At 42.5% G+C, this 15,520-nt stretch overlaps 1 protein-coding gene across 2 annotated transcripts in view; it reads left to right on the top strand.

Annotated features, from left to right (window-relative positions):
• Positions 1-15,520, top strand: part of AQP9 (aquaporin 9) — a 34,824-nt gene that overhangs the window by 14,965 nt on the left and 4,339 nt on the right. For both annotated transcript variants that reach the window (XM_012658074.1, XM_012658075.1), the window contains exons 2-5: positions 3,388-3,514; positions 7,750-7,887; positions 9,095-9,213; positions 14,604-14,821. In XM_012658074.1, the coding sequence (XP_012513528.1) occupies positions 3,388-3,514; positions 7,750-7,887; positions 9,095-9,213; positions 14,604-14,821 (602 nt within the window). The remainder of the gene's footprint in view (positions 1-3,387; positions 3,515-7,749; positions 7,888-9,094; positions 9,214-14,603; positions 14,822-15,520) is intronic.

Consider the following 15,520-nt stretch of genomic DNA (forward strand, 5'->3'; position numbering starts at 1 on the left):
AAGGGGATCCATTTGTACTCACCATCAAATTGGTACTAACTGATCAACACTAGATTGATCACATGGCAGAAATACTCTCTAGGGATTAGGGGGATGGGGGGGCAAATCTACAACTAAAGGACACGGGGAGCACTAAAGGGAGGGAAGGGCATGCCTTTAACCCACATTTGGGTGAGACAAAGACATAAAGTGTAACTACAATGTTTGTACCCTCACAAAACCCTGAAATAATAAATAAAAAAAAAAAAGAATGTGAATGGGCAATGGACCTAAAAATGCTTTCTAGATGGGGAGACCAGAAAAATCAAGACAGGATGGATATGGTGATGGGGTCTTTCTGTGTCTAAGAAGGGGCAAAGTCTGGCAGTTCTTAAAGGTTAGAGCAGGGAATCATGTTGGAAATTTTATTGACAGTAATATAAAGAATAGTTCTCTTATTTCTGAAGGAAAAAAAAAATATGCTGAGCATGCAGAAGGAAACCAGAATGCCCACCATCTGCCTTCCTGGTGCTGTGAGTACAGGAGGGAAGAGGCAGGCGAGGAAGGATCCTAGTAGGCAGCTATCTGTCCGCCTCATTGCTTTTCAGGCTGTAATAAATGTATTTTAAAATTAAGACGCAATGCTGTAAATCTGGGCTGCAATCTTCTGAGTGGCAATTCTGATGAGGATAATTGAAGTCCCCACATTGCTCATCTCTTCTCCTACTTCTATCCTGCAGCACACAGCATCGATTACCCTCCTTAGAAAAGCAATTTCAGCATCTAGGGTGGAAGAGTTGAGTATTAATCATAGCAAAATTTGACAGGGCAGAGGCCTCCCCAGGTCCACTTGAGCCATTTAAAGCTTTTATGTCCCCTCTAGACTAGCACAAGTGAATGTGCATCATAACCATAAAAGAGGGGAGACACTTATTTGGAAAGCAATAATAGCCCAGGCCTGGCCTCTCTCTGGGTGTGTCTCTTTGTAGTCCTGGTCGTCTAAATTAGGTCATCTCAGCTGTCAGCATTGTTTTATTCCTCTTTGCAGGAAATACTACTAAAATGTCAGTTAGCTTGGAAGTTGTGCCCAGAGCATTTAATTGGCTTTAAATTAAAAAGAAAGACACCAATGTGGTTTTAATTCTGACAGTTATTATAATAGATAGGGATTCTAGGAAAAATAATGTCAAATCTAGGGGACATTGGTAGGCTATGAAATGGACTCAGGGGAATTTTTTTGAAAAGGAAAGGGAACATGTTCTGCTGTGACTTTATTTAACGCTCAGTGCAGGCTATGGAGCCAAGACAGTGAGTAAAGTCAAAGGCTGCCCTGTGCATGTGATGTGCAGACCAAGAGCTTCCCTTGAGGGATCAGGCTCTCCTCCTTCCCCCGACTTACTATCCAGCAGTGAGAACGAAGACAATCAATACATCTTAGAAGTATGTCCTGGAAGGAACATTTAAAGATCATCTAATTCCTCTGCCTTCAGAGAGGAGTACACTGAAACCATTCTCTATGTATCAAATATCTCTCGTTCATAAATTGTATTTCTCTAAAGGACCTCGCAGATGAGCCGTGGGGGAGCTATTTAGAATCAACTCATCACAAACAGGAAATTGTTTGTGTGCAACCTTTCATATTTCAGTTTCATACTCTTCCCTTTTCACCCCTTTGTGAAGAGACACAGTACCAGGTTATTATCTTCCTAGTAAGAAGCCATCGCATTGGTAATCTCTTTTTCCTAAAATACATTTGTTTCTGAAACATTTCCACCTATGCCTTGTTTTCCTGCCCTTACACGATACTGATAGCTTGACGCTGAGCCCTGTGTCAACTCAGTTGCTCTTCTTGGGTTGTGAACCCCAAACTGGACTCTATTCTAGGAAATGTTTGGCCTCTTCAACATACAAAGAGCAATCATCTAACGCTTCCTATAGTGCAGAACTTATACCTCCAGGGCCACACTAGCTTTTCAAACCACAGCATGATGACAACTGGTGGTCATTTGTTGTCTTGTTGTTTTCCTACCAAACTTGTAGGCAACTGTTCCATCTTTTCCAAGAACTGTCCTTCACCAAACGTTTCTTTAATGGACTATGATTAAATGGCTTTAACTGGTTATTCAATAAATATGTAGGACCCATTTTTCTAAAATTAGGAAATACATGACACTCTAAAATCAGACACTCTTTCTAAAAAAAGGGGAGGTATACAATAAAAAATTCTCTTCCAACACCTGTCCCAGACGTTCACTTTCCCCCACAGAATCCAACCCCATTTCCTGATTCTTGCCTATTCAGTAAAGAGCCCATGTATATAAAAAGATACACATACAATGTATTTTCAATACAATTGGCAGTATTTTTTAACACTGTTCTGCATCTTTTTTTTAAACTTTAATAATAGACCTTGGGGACCTTTCCACTTTGGTATACACAGACTTTCTTCATTCTATTTTGTGGCTACCTAGTAGTCTACTGAATGGATGCACCATAATATATTTATTCTAAACCATTCTGAATACTGACTCCATTTTCCAAAATATCCTCTACCAGCTGAAGATTGTCTTCACTGTCACACTTCATCTTCATTGTGCAGCTGTCTGCGGAGTGCTTACTATGAGCACAGCACTGTGCGTGGTGCCACAGGGAAGACAAGAAGCAATGAGTTTGGTAACTTGTGCTCTCTAGGAAACTATAGCCTCATCAGGGAGGAAAGACATGGAGATAAGGAAGGCCTGATTGCCAAATCTATCCTCCCATGGTTTTCCTTTGGCTTTCTTGCATATCAGACACTCTTTCTAAGACATGGTCCAAATGGCCTTTCCACTAGTTGGATGTGTGCACGATTGTTTGTGTGCCTGATCTGGCTTAGACTGGGAGCCATTAGAGCAAGGATCTCAAACTCAAATGCCTACAGGGGCCAGGAAGGTGACCTAAATGAGTGAAGTGAAGCGAGCCCATTGGGAAGGCACAAGCTCTGTTTCAAGGGAGTAGCCAACTGCTACTCTGCTCCGGATTATTTCCCTATGGCTTTCTGGGTCTTCTGATTAATCAAAAGGAACCAATGCATAAAAGGTACATGAGACTTTTCTGTATTATTTCTTACCCACATATGACTCTATAATTATCTCAAAATAAAGAAGTTTAATTTTTTTTTAAAAAAAGGCCAGAAACCTGGATCATTGCATGAAATTACCTGATGTATAAATGTAGTCAAAATTTGAACATTGTGCAGACCCAGTAGAACTGATTTGTAAGCCAGATCCACCATTTCGCTGGCTGTGCATAGCTGGATCATTATAATTTGATTCATATAAAACCCAAGGCAGCCCAAACCATGCATTTGCTTTAAAAATACTTCATGTTACTGTGAGTTTCCATTGTTGAGTTTTCCTCTCATTCCAGGTCCTTGGATGTGGCTCTGTTGCCCAAGCTATCCTCAGTCGAGGTCTTTTTGGAGGAGTTGTCACTATCAATGTTGGATTTGCAATGGCAGTTGTAATGGCCATTTATGTGACTGCAGGTGTCTCCGGTAAGCAGTAGAAATAATATTAGCTACTATTAACACTCCAATGTGCTAGCACAGTGCCGGGTGCTTTACATACCTTTATTTATTTAGATCTCAACAATCCTGAAGGAATATGTATTGGATCCTATTATTATAGATGATAAAATTAAAAGGGCTGGCGAATGGTAAGTGACTTGTGCAAAAGCAATGTTTAGCAAGAGATAGAGATGGGGTTAGAACTCACACCTGATTCATTCCTAGGTCTGGCCACAGCATCATGTTTTTCATCAGCTGATGAGATCTTTTACTTGGCGTATCCCACACTTGGAGGCCATTTCCCAATATCCTGTGGATAGCCTGTGAATAGCCAGTGAAGGTCACTCAAACATAGGCAAGTCCCTGGACCTCTATCCACAGCAATCAGGGAGAGTCTGGGCCTCTTGCAAACTGGATGGTGCTTTCATGGAAGTGCAGCTCTGATCTGGAAGGTCTCAGTCTAATTCTGCCCCAAGAATTCTGTTCCATTCTGTTCTGAAGCAATTCACAAGGTTCTCCAAAGCAAAATGAAATGATGATATTTAATGCAGTCTGGGGACTTAGGAAGGGGCTGTGGAAATGATGCAGGTGCTCACAATCTTTCAGCAGCCTGGTGTGTGCACTCTGTCGGTGAAAAGGGAAGAAGGAGAACTGAGCCACCACTGCATGCTGTGCACTGTGCTGGGTGCTGGCCACCCTTTCTCTCCCTGTCCTTTACAACAGCAATCGAGGCAGGTATTATTATCTCCCTTCTCCAGAGAAATCCCTCCTCGGGGGGAGTCAGTAAATTGCTGGAAATCCTGCAGCTGGTAAAGACACGGAGCAAAGATTTGACCCGGGTTTGCGTGACAGTGAGGCTCGTGTCCCCATTCTTATACAGCATTTCCAATGCTCTATTATGGGAAGGACATTGTAGGCAGGGCCTTCGGGCAGAGGATCCTGCAGGCAAGCTGGCTGCCTGCTAGCAAACACTGCCCCTGGAGCACTGAAGAAGGATTGCCCAGACTCCCCAGGAACTCCTTGGGCTGGGCACCTGCAATGGCCGTTTCCTGTCTGGCACCCTTTTCATATTGTAGCCAGACTTGGATCCTGAGGTGGTCGGGGCTCTAGATTCCTGTATATGTGACTGTTGGCATGAGCAGTGTCTGTGTCCATTCAAACTCTTGTTGTTCTTTCACTGTGATCCCAGCACCGTATTGCCTACCTCAAGGCAAACTCTGAGTAGGGTACAAGAACAACCAGGGCCTTCCCTGAATGTGCCAAGGTTAACTAGAGTGCAGGCCTTGAAACCAGACACCAAGCTCACTCTTGGCTTAAAACAAGCATGCGGGATGCTTCGCTGCTGCTCCCACGAGCTCCCATTACATTCACATCAGTGTGGTTTCTACAAACCATACAGTGTAGATGTGGGCGTATTTTCAGCTATTTTTTAGGTAGAGAAATGCTCTTGCAGTATTTTGCCTGCATAACACTCTGAACTGAACATCATCAAGCAGTTACTTGGGATTAACTGGCCTGAGACCCCACCAATGTCATCAATACCCTTCACCACCACTGCAGTTTATATCTGTTGGTGTCCTTTGATATACTTGGGGATTTCAGCTGTCATTGTAGGGAGAAAAGGGGCAGGGACCAGCAGGAAGGAAAAGAGGGAGTAGGGGATGTGGGGTCTTTTCCTGTGGGCCCCTGAACTGGGGTTAAGCCCCTGTGGTTAGGGATCCAAGGGCCAGAACTGATGAGCCTGTTTTCACTAGAGGCTGTACTTCCGGGTGAGGGTTAGAACCTACCAAATTGTTTATGAGAGACCTCAAGACCCCAGAACACAAATAGAATGTTGTCTGAGACTGGCTGATAAAAGGCAGCATTGGGTTGGAATGGGAGCCCTTATTGCTCCATCTCCCTTCGGAACCTAGCACAGTTTAGGCTCCCTGGGGACTGGTGGCTTTGGGAACATTTGGGGAACATGCAGAGACAACACACTGGCAACTGTGATGTCTATGCAAACAGTAGTAGCATCAGTATTGGCTTCAGCAGCTGCAGGAATAGAAGATTGTGTGTGGCAGGTGACTGTCTCTTGGTGGCTGCAGCTATCACATTGGTTTGTGGGCACACGTGAGACCCTCTTTGAGGATTCCAAAAATAACTAATGTATATGGGCATAAATATAAATGTGACCCCATTTTGTGGTCCCAGACTGGTGAGGTCAGTGGACATTTGGCTTTTAAACACAAAACACCACCTTACTGTGAAAAAATCATAGCATCCTGCTCCCTGGAGGACGTGCCAATCAAATCCAGTTGGTCTGAGCTCACAACACCCTAATAATGCGGCATCCCTCCCAAAGTGTTTAGGCTGCCTAATGGTAGTTGCTTTTGATGTAGCGTTTTATAAGTAAAATAAATGTATTGAGAAGGCAAAATGGCTTTGCTTAATTGCAAATGACATGTAAGGTTATCTTTATCACAGAATAATCTTGATACTGTCTAGAATATTTATCTTTATGAAAAGGGAGTCAGATATAGAAAGAAACTGACTGTGCTTAAGTGGCTCATTTTTAATGCGATTTATCTATATATAAAGCAATAACCCCAAACATAATAGATTGATGTAACGATCAACTTTGATATTTCGTAAAAGTCAATATGCTTATACAATATACGTGTAAGATTTAAATCTATGTGTAGCAATTCCTCAGTCCACGCCCAGAGGCTATAAAAACAATCTTAGGACTGAAAAGAGATGTTTCTTTAAGGAGAAAGGATCCTTGGTCTCTGGGCTGGGCCTCTCCCTGAAGTATCAAGATTATTCTGTGATAAATATAACCTTACATTGTATTTGTCATTAAGTTTTTGTGGGTTTTGGCGAGGAGGGGATTTGCATAGAACAGAACCTTGAACGAGTTCACTCTGCTCACCTAAGACTTTGATCTTGTGCCTGGCGGGCTCAGCCTGCACCCCTGGGCTCTTCATATGAATAATCTGATCATCCCAACGACCTTGGCAGAGCCAAGATTTCAGTGCAGGACTCTCTGACTCTAGTACTCATGTTCTTTCTACCACGCTGCTCTGCCTTGTCCTTGTGGTAAGCCATGGGTGACCACTCATCTCTGCAGGCAGAAATTTCTAGTAGCTGCCTGGTCTCCAGCCAAAGGGGTCAGGGTGCCACTTGTCCACTTCCCTTTCGAGCCTTTCTGCCACCACCTCTAGGACCCTTTTCCTTGTTGCTTTGCAGGCACTCCTTCTCTGACCCCCAAACAACTGTCCCTCTCTGCAGATCTCTGTAGTCTGAGCTATCTAAATATGGCCTCGAACCCCTACTAGATGCCTGGCATGCCGCGAGGTCCAAGGTGAATAATAGTTCCACCTTCAGGGTGCTCGTGAGGAGCTAACAAGCATAAACCTAACTCGGGGAAACTGTGTTTTGGAAGAGGAGCTTGTTAAAAGAAGAAATCTCCCATTGGTGGACTCATCTCAAGGGAGGTGTTTTGACTGGAGGTGGCTACCCCTGGCCTCAATCTGACCTTGTGACTAGATGAAAACCAAAGAGGCTGATTTCTAGCTGTAGTGTGGTCTGGGATGAGGGAAGTGTTGCTGCCTTTCTGTGTGAGAGAAATTCGTTGTTCATGCAGAGGAACTGAGGAGACTCCACTCAGACACTGTGACCACCTCAAAATAAACTACACCCCTAACCTCAGGGAGACGCCCAGAGACCAGGGATCTTTTCTCCTGAAAGAAACATCTCTTTTCAGTCCTAAGATTGTTTTTATATTCTCTGGGCATGGACTGAGGAATTGCTAGACATAGATTCAAATCTTTTACATGTATTGTATAAGCATATTGACTTTTACGAAAATATTGAAGTTGATAGTTACATCAATCTATATTTGGAGTTATTGCTTTATATATAGATAAAACCACATTAAAAACGAGCCACTTAAGCACAGCCAGTTTCTTTCTATATCTGACTCCCTTTTCATAAAGATAAATATTGTAAACAGTATGTAAAGATGCCATGAGGATTATTTTTCCTCCCTTCCTCCCCCCCAAACTCACTCTCTTTCTCTCTCTCTCACACACACACACAAACACACCCCTCTTTTCTCCTCACACAATTCTCTACCTAGAAGACTGAGTTCTGCCTGAGGTCTCCAGATAAGGTTTTCTTTATGATTCTCCTTCCTAGCCTGCCCTCTGGCACCTCTCATCATCCTCTCTTCCTTGCAGGTGGCCACATCAACCCAGCTGTGTCTTTTGCAATGTGTGTCTTTGGACGGATGAAGTGGTTCAAATTGCCCTTTTATGTGGGAGGCCAGTTCTTGGGAGCCTTTGTGGGGGCTGCAACCCTCTTCGGTATTTACTATGGTGAGTAGAGTCCCTGAGTGTGAGGTTAGGGAGAGCTGGGCATAATGTGAAAGTCAGAACCACTTTTGAGGAAGAGGTGAGATAAAGTGAGAACAGGAAGTGTTCTACAACTGGCAGGAAGTTTTAAATTTAAGAAAATGAGGCCGACATCATCAGTAGAGCAAATTCATGAAGGCTCTTAATGAAAATAGTCATATCTTAAATGGGGGACAGAACTTAAAGGTAGCCTGTCTTTAGGCCCAACCAGCACAACAATGTGAACATGCACAAAATAAGCTACCAGCCAGTGGATTCCCTGCTGCTTTCTCAAATTGGGCTGGGGAAGGAGGTGTTGATCAGTGGAAAAGTAAGTAAGTATTTAGAGAAGGAATCTTTGAAGGAAGAGGCATGGCAGAGACATGGGGTAGGTGGGGAAAATGAGATGATTGAATTAGATGATTCCAAAAACCCTTCAAAATGGTATTCCATGAAATCCATGAAATCATTCCATGAAATCAATTGTTACAGCATTATCTCTGTCTAACTCAAGGTAAGCCCCGATACTTTAGGACTCTCAAACTGAAGACAGTAGGAACTAGAATTTATGAATCACCCAAGAGAAATAGGTTGTGGAAAAAAGCCTCTCCTTACAGAGAATTTCTCTGAGAATTAGAATCTGAAAAGACTAAAGTTGAATTCAAGACTGGACCAGAAATTCAGAGAGCCAGCTTCTGTGGCAAGAGCAGCCCAGGGTTGGTGCTAACTGTGTTGATGGCTGCCATCCCCCTGGCTCTAAGGGTATCTTCACTATACTGTGATACCCTCAAATTCTGGAGTGGCATTAGGGGTTACTGAGAACCCTCTGGGAATTATGAATTCTGTCTGGAGCAGTTCTAAACCCTACTTCAGCTTTAGGTTGATCTCAAAAAGTTCAAGAATTCCCCCTAAGAGAAGATTGGTTCCTTAAGTCTCCACTAGCTAAGGATTTGGTCTGAGTTTGGTGGGCCATTGAGGGCAGCCAAGGGCTTTCTACTTTTGACCTGCCATCCTGGGATTCCCCTGGGCAGCTCTAACACTACCATACTATGAAGTGGAGAGAGACAAATGACATGGATATGCCAAGTTCAACCTGAGTGCTGGACTGCAGTTGTTTAGCACATGACTTGGATTAGGCCTCCCTCAACCCTTCCCAGAGAATGCTAATGTGCCAGAGCTCTGTCTTTCATAGATGGACTTATGTCCTTTGCTGGTGGAAAATTGCTCATCGTGGGAGAAAATGCAACGGCGCACATTTTTGCAACATACCCAGCTCCGTATCTATCTATGGTGAATGCATTTGCAGACCAAGTAAGTGTAAAGACTTAACTTTGGTGAAAAGACATGTTGTAATAAGGGGAATGCATTGGAGCATTAGAGGCCTATCAGAAAGAAGAGGTTGTATTTCCAAAGGCAGAAGTCGTTGAGCATAACCCAAGCTTTCTTGACAATTTTTTGCTTTTGCAGAAGTTGATACCACTAGAAGAGTTTTCTGCTTCCTCTTTAGTACATGCACTTGTTTCACATCAGTTAAGGCCCAGAAAAGAGCGGATGATTGGACATTTCAACCCATGTAGAGGAAAATGGGATCCACCTCACTACTGTTGTCTCTTTTGAGCACTTGGTCTAAGTGTGGAGGCCACAGGAGAAGGCATTTCTATCTCATGGCAAGAACTGGGAAAGGTAGTTATTATTTGAGCCTGGGGTGCTACAGATTCTCTATGTCTCACCATGTGCTTAGGTTTCTCCAAACCCTCAAGGTAGCTAAAAGTGTCTCTGCCTTATTGACATTTGAACAAGCTTCTGACACCCAGGCATCTGTGGTGTAGCCAAGAGCACACCTGTTCTGGTCAATTTTAGGCAGAATCAGCATCGTCAACCCAAAGACTCTTTCTCCCTTACTGTGTCCCAAGAAGGCTTTTGGTCATCTTGGTTAGGGCAATGTATGGAGGAAAGGAAGGAAAAGAAGGGAAGGAAGGAAGGAAGGAAGGAAGGAAGGAAAGAAGGAAGGAAGGAAGGAAGGAAGGAAGGAAGGAAGGAAGGAAGGAAGGAAGGAAAGAAGGAAGGAAGGAAGGAAGGAAGGACAGACATCTTTCCCAGTATCTCTAAGTTCTTTCCTTGTGATAGGGACTTACACAGTGGGGCAGATCAGAGCAGGCATATGTGTAAAATGGATCTTCTAGTTTACCAACCATGGCCATCCTCATTCAATGGATGGATGAAAATTATACCCTCATGTTCTTAGCCTTTTTACTTTCCACTTCTATCAATAAATCAAACAGGTAACAAGTATTTATTGAGAACTCCCTATGTGTTTGGCCCCATGTCTGGAGCTTGAGGAACTGACAAGTAAATGTGAGCTGCAAAGATCCAGGCTTCGGAGTCTGGGTACCTGAATTAAAATAACTATTCTGCCCTCAACTCCCTGTGTGGTTTCAATAAATTATTGAACTTTTTGGGTCTCAAGTTTTTCACTTGTAAAATGGGGATAATATTAGTTCTTACTAGTTTACTTATAATGATGAAAAGAATTATATATGAAAAGACATTGTAAACAGTATCTTCCTAGAAATTTAGAATCTAGTTGAGGAGCACAATTATTACATAAGAACAAGGGAACAATGCAAAACAAATATAATTAGATAGAAAATCTCACCATAGGGGTCCCATTAGTAATTTTAATCAGAGATCCTGGAAGAGTTAGGACAATAGGAAAAGTTTCAGTGGGAAGGATACAGAGAGGTGTGGCTGCCAGAAAAAGGAATGTTATCACAAGCTGCAATAATAAAGCATAATATTCAAATGAAGTAGTTGAGGATCTTACTTTACTCCATACTGGGAGTGTTAGACTAATTTCCAGAGTGTTACACTTACAGGGGGTATGCTACTGAAGCAGAGCACCAAAAAAGGTAATGATGTCACACAAGCAATGAGTGGAGAATGGGATATTTGGGGAGGGGGAATGGATGTTATGGGACATGATAGTAATTTTCAAAGATTTGAAGGTCTGTCAAGTGGAAAAGAGATTAGGATTGATGTGTATACTCCCCACCCCCATGGAGATTTGGTGGAAGCACAATGCCTGGTACATAATAGGTGCTCAAAAATATTTATTAAATGCATGAATGAGTCCATAAATGAATGAAATTATGGTGAAATAAAGTTACATTCAATAAAAGAAAGACTTTTCTAGAAATCAAGGCTTAAATCACCTACAAGGTCCTTTCCAGCTTTGAGACTGGATTAGTCAGTTGGAAACAGAAGGAGTTTTACAACTAGGAAGCACTGGAGTCATCTGAAGAAAGAGGGCAGAAGTGTAGTTGTTTCATACTCTTGGAACAGCAACACAGCAAACGCTGTGAGGAGGGAAGGATGGAGGTCGGGTAAGAAAGCACTGAAGGCGGGCTGGCAGGAGTCCCTGACCCTCTGGGTATGAGTCTATTAAGAACAGTGCATGGACAGGGTGATTCTTTCTAGCTTCAAAGTGCCAGCAGTCTATTCTCATAGGCAGGTCAGGAAGGACAGGAGGGTGGGACCTGTTAAGCCTCAAGTGCCCATGCAGACCTAGAGCAGGCCACTGTGTATTTGCTGAGTCAATAAAGGGACCAGTGGATGCCTCAGAACGGACTGTGGGGATGAGTAAGTGTTGCAGGGTTTCTTGAAAACTATTCCATTCAGTTCAGGCCAAATTTATCTTATAATGAAGAAATTAGGAATGGAGGAGAGGGCTGTTGAAGGATCTTTGGAGATTTCTCATGTGAATTCAGGTCATTTCCATTAGAGGCAAGAAAGAAAAAGTGCTGACTTTCTCCAACCTGGACTTGAACTGAAAAGAACTTTGTCTTTGTTCCTGGTGATTTGGACCCACAGCCACCCCCTGTTCTGAGAATCTGAGGAGCAAAGTGAAGCTTCTGACCCATAGATTTTCACACCAGAGGCAGTCCCTTTCCAGGGTCCTGGGGTGATGCTTCCCTCCTTCCTGCAGACACACTGCCCTTCCCCTCCTGGGAGCCAGTAGGACCCAGAGGTATCCCTGAAACAAGGCCAGCCAAAGGCAAGAGAGTGGCACAGCCTGCCTCAGAATTTTGCAGTGTGCTGGGCGATCTGGCCCAGCCCTGCCTCCTACCATGAGTTTGCCCTTGTGCTAGTTGCTAAGAACTGTCTGAAGCCTCAGTTTAGTCTCCTGATGAATGGCATCAGACATACCTAACTAATAAACCACAGCTATAAAATCCCTGGTACATACTGGGCAGTCAACAAATGGTAATTTTTCTGCCTTTGTCCAGCCTTCTCTCCCTTCCACCTACATTTGTTCTTCTCATGGGATCTTGTAGAATTTCATATAGTCTCCCAGTTCCTATGACCAGATGTTTCTCTAAGCGTCTTGACACAAGGAAATTGCTTGGTATCCAGTCAGAGGAGGTCCAGCCTCACTGAGGGTTACCCACGTCTCGACTGATGCAGATCCACGTGCCATCGTTACGCTTTCCTCATTGTGCCTGAGTGAGTTGCAAGCTTCTCTAAAGACCTTGCTTTTGAAGCCAGTTATTATTTATAGCCAGGTAGAGAAAACCAATATCACAAAACCCTCGCGCTCCAGCCATTAGCAATCCCTGAAGGCCCTCTGTATTCCTTAGGCTTGGGGGAAGTTCAGAAAATTGCCCTTTATCATTCAGTCAACATCCAACAAGACTCTTGGCTATCATGACCATATCTTGGGGTCACCTTATATTAAGGTTACTAAATTGTTTAGCTCTAAATATTGTTCAAGCCTATTTCACAGTTTAGTTAATAATCAATCATTCATTTACTCCATAAATATTTATTGGGCACCTACAGAGCCAGGTGCAAGCTCCATGCTGTTCCTTTTTTAAGGAGTTCAGGGTCTGACTCGCAATCTGACAAGTAAACAGATCATTCTGTTGCAGGGGGACAAGGGCAGTGATAGAAGTCAAGTCGGAACGTCACGGAAGCCCAGAGGCAAGAGCTTCTACTCTGCCCAGGAGACTTTGGAAAAGGGTGCTCCTGGGAGAACATGTCTCCTTGAGTACAAATTCTTTTAATATTATTATTATTATGGAAAACAGATGAAATGGTGAAAAGCTACAGCTTTAAAATTAGTTGCCTAACTCCCAGCCTGATTCTTATGAGCTGTGTGTCCTTGGGCAAATGTCTTAACCTCTTTCTACCCATGTTTCCTCATCTATAAACTGAAAATAATAATAGGATTTACCTCACTAGGTTGTCACGAAGTTTTAATGAGATAAAGCATATGATGTACATGGCGCATCATAATTGTTCAATAAATAAAAGCCACCCTTTAGCTGTTAAAGTAAAGTAATAGTTTAGAAAGTTTAGAAAATAGAAAGTGGGGAAAACACCAGGTAAAACTTACCAATTCAGAATACCTGTTATCATTTTTGTATATTCTCTTACATTTTTCTTTTATGTGTGGTTTCAAATAATTGACCCCCTGTATCCATAGATTCTACATCCATGGATTCAACAAACCATGGATCAAAAATATTTTTTAACATTTGCATCTGTACTGAACAGGTCCAGACTTTTTTCTTGTCAGTATTCTCTAAATAATACAGTATAACAACGATTTACATAGCATTTACATTGTATTAGGTATTATGAGTAATCTAAGATGATTTAAAGTATATGGGAGAATGTCCATAGGTTATTAATATATGCAAATACTGTGCCATTTTACATCAGGGACTTGAGCATCCATGGATTTTGGTAACTGCAGTAGGTCATGGAACCAACCCTCTGTGGACACTGAGGGACAACTGTATAAAATGTAATGCATGTGCAATTTTGTTTTTTTTCACTTAATATCATAAGCATTTTAGTGTTACTACATAATTCTTATATTTATAGTTTTTAATGGCTATATAATAGGCTATATAATGGACATTTCACAATAAAGTTAGCTGTTATGTTATTGATGTGTACTTAGGTAGCTTCTACATTTTCGGTACTATAAATAATGCTAAAGTGAATATATTTGTTTTAGGATTTTTCTATGTTTTAGATTATTTCCCTGGTATAATTCTCAAATATCCAACAGCATCAGATTATATGAATAGATTAATGTTTTGTAATACATATTGCTAAACTATTGCTGAATTTCTTTTCAAAAGTGTGGTACTTGTTTAGATCTGCTAGACAAATTCGGAAGAACTGGTATCCTTTTCCTAACATTTGGTATTGTTTGCATTTCTTTTATTACAAATCAATTTTTCCCACTTGTTTTCTCATTCTGTTCTTCTTTTATGAATTTTCTGTTCATTTCCTTTGCACATTCATCTATTGACATCTCACATCATTTTTCTCACCAATTTGAACAAGCCCTTCATTCATTTCGACAGCTTGCAGCGTGCCTTTCTATTTAGCTGGGTAGTAGCTTAGCAGGACAGTGTCACTGCTCAGTGTACAGTCTCTGTAGCTGTACTCTCTGGATCCAAGCCAAGTGTGTGACCTTGGACAGGTAACCAATCTGTAAATGAGAATTATGTTAATATTAGCATCTACCTCTAGGATTGCTGTAGAAAGAAGAGAGCTGGCACAGTGTACTTACCTGGTTATATTAGTTATCACTAAGTTTATTTTTAACAAGCAGGGGTGGATTTTGAGATGGGCCAGCAGGCAGAATACAGGCTAAAGCCCCCACACATTTTCTCCCTCTCCAGGTAGTGGCCACCATGTTCCTCCTCATAATCGTCTTTGCTGTTTTTGACTCCAGAAACATGGGAGTCCCCAAAAGCCTACAGCCTATTGTCATTGGCCTCCTGATTGTTGTCATTGCTTCCTCTTTGGGACTGAACAGTGGCTGTGCCATGAACCCAGCTCGAGACCTGAGTCCCAGACTTTTCACAGCCTTGGCAGGATGGGGGTTTGAGGTCTTCACGTAAGTAACAATGGGGGGGAGGAGAGGGACAGGTTCACACTGCGCCCCCTCCAAAGCAAGGAGGGTGTGCTTTGACTTGGAGATCCAGGGGCGTTCAGATGAGAGTGAGAAGGTTAAGTACATACTCTGGTCATAAGTGTGGGACATTTCACTGCCGTTTTGTGGCATGATGTGTGTACGTGTTTGTGTGTGTGTGTGTGTGAGAGAGCGAGAGTCAGGCTCTAGGTAAATTCAATAGAAATAGTCCTGTCCCATATAATAATAATAATCCTCCAATTGGTACGTTAACATGATTTTATGTGAACATTTTAGCTGCATAACTTGTCTACAGATTCACTTTGTGACCACGCTGGGAATTTACATCTTCTGATACTACTACCGGGCTCTTTCTCACGAACCATCTACTGAGGCTGCATTCGTTCAGCAGAGCTGTATTGAGAATTACCTATGCTGGTTTGCTGTGTCACTGTGCCAGGCAAAGACCCTTCAAAGCCAGCAAAGACATTCACCTTGAGCAATATAATAAGTGCTCTGGCAACCCCTAAAAGCGCTGAGGGAACACAGCTAAGGGGGTGACTAACTTGGCCAGGGAAGCCGAAAAAGGCATGGCTGAAGAAGTGAAAACTGAATCGGTTCTTGAGATAGGAGTAAGAAATTCCTGGCAGGACAGACATCAGCTAAAGCCTGTGCCCAGGCAAT

Source organism: Propithecus coquereli, unplaced genomic scaffold (assembly GCF_000956105.1).
Source record: "Propithecus coquereli isolate 6110/MARCELLA unplaced genomic scaffold, Pcoq_1.0 Scaffold57, whole genome shotgun sequence".
Taxonomy (NCBI): domain Eukaryota; kingdom Metazoa; phylum Chordata; class Mammalia; order Primates; family Indriidae; genus Propithecus; species Propithecus coquereli.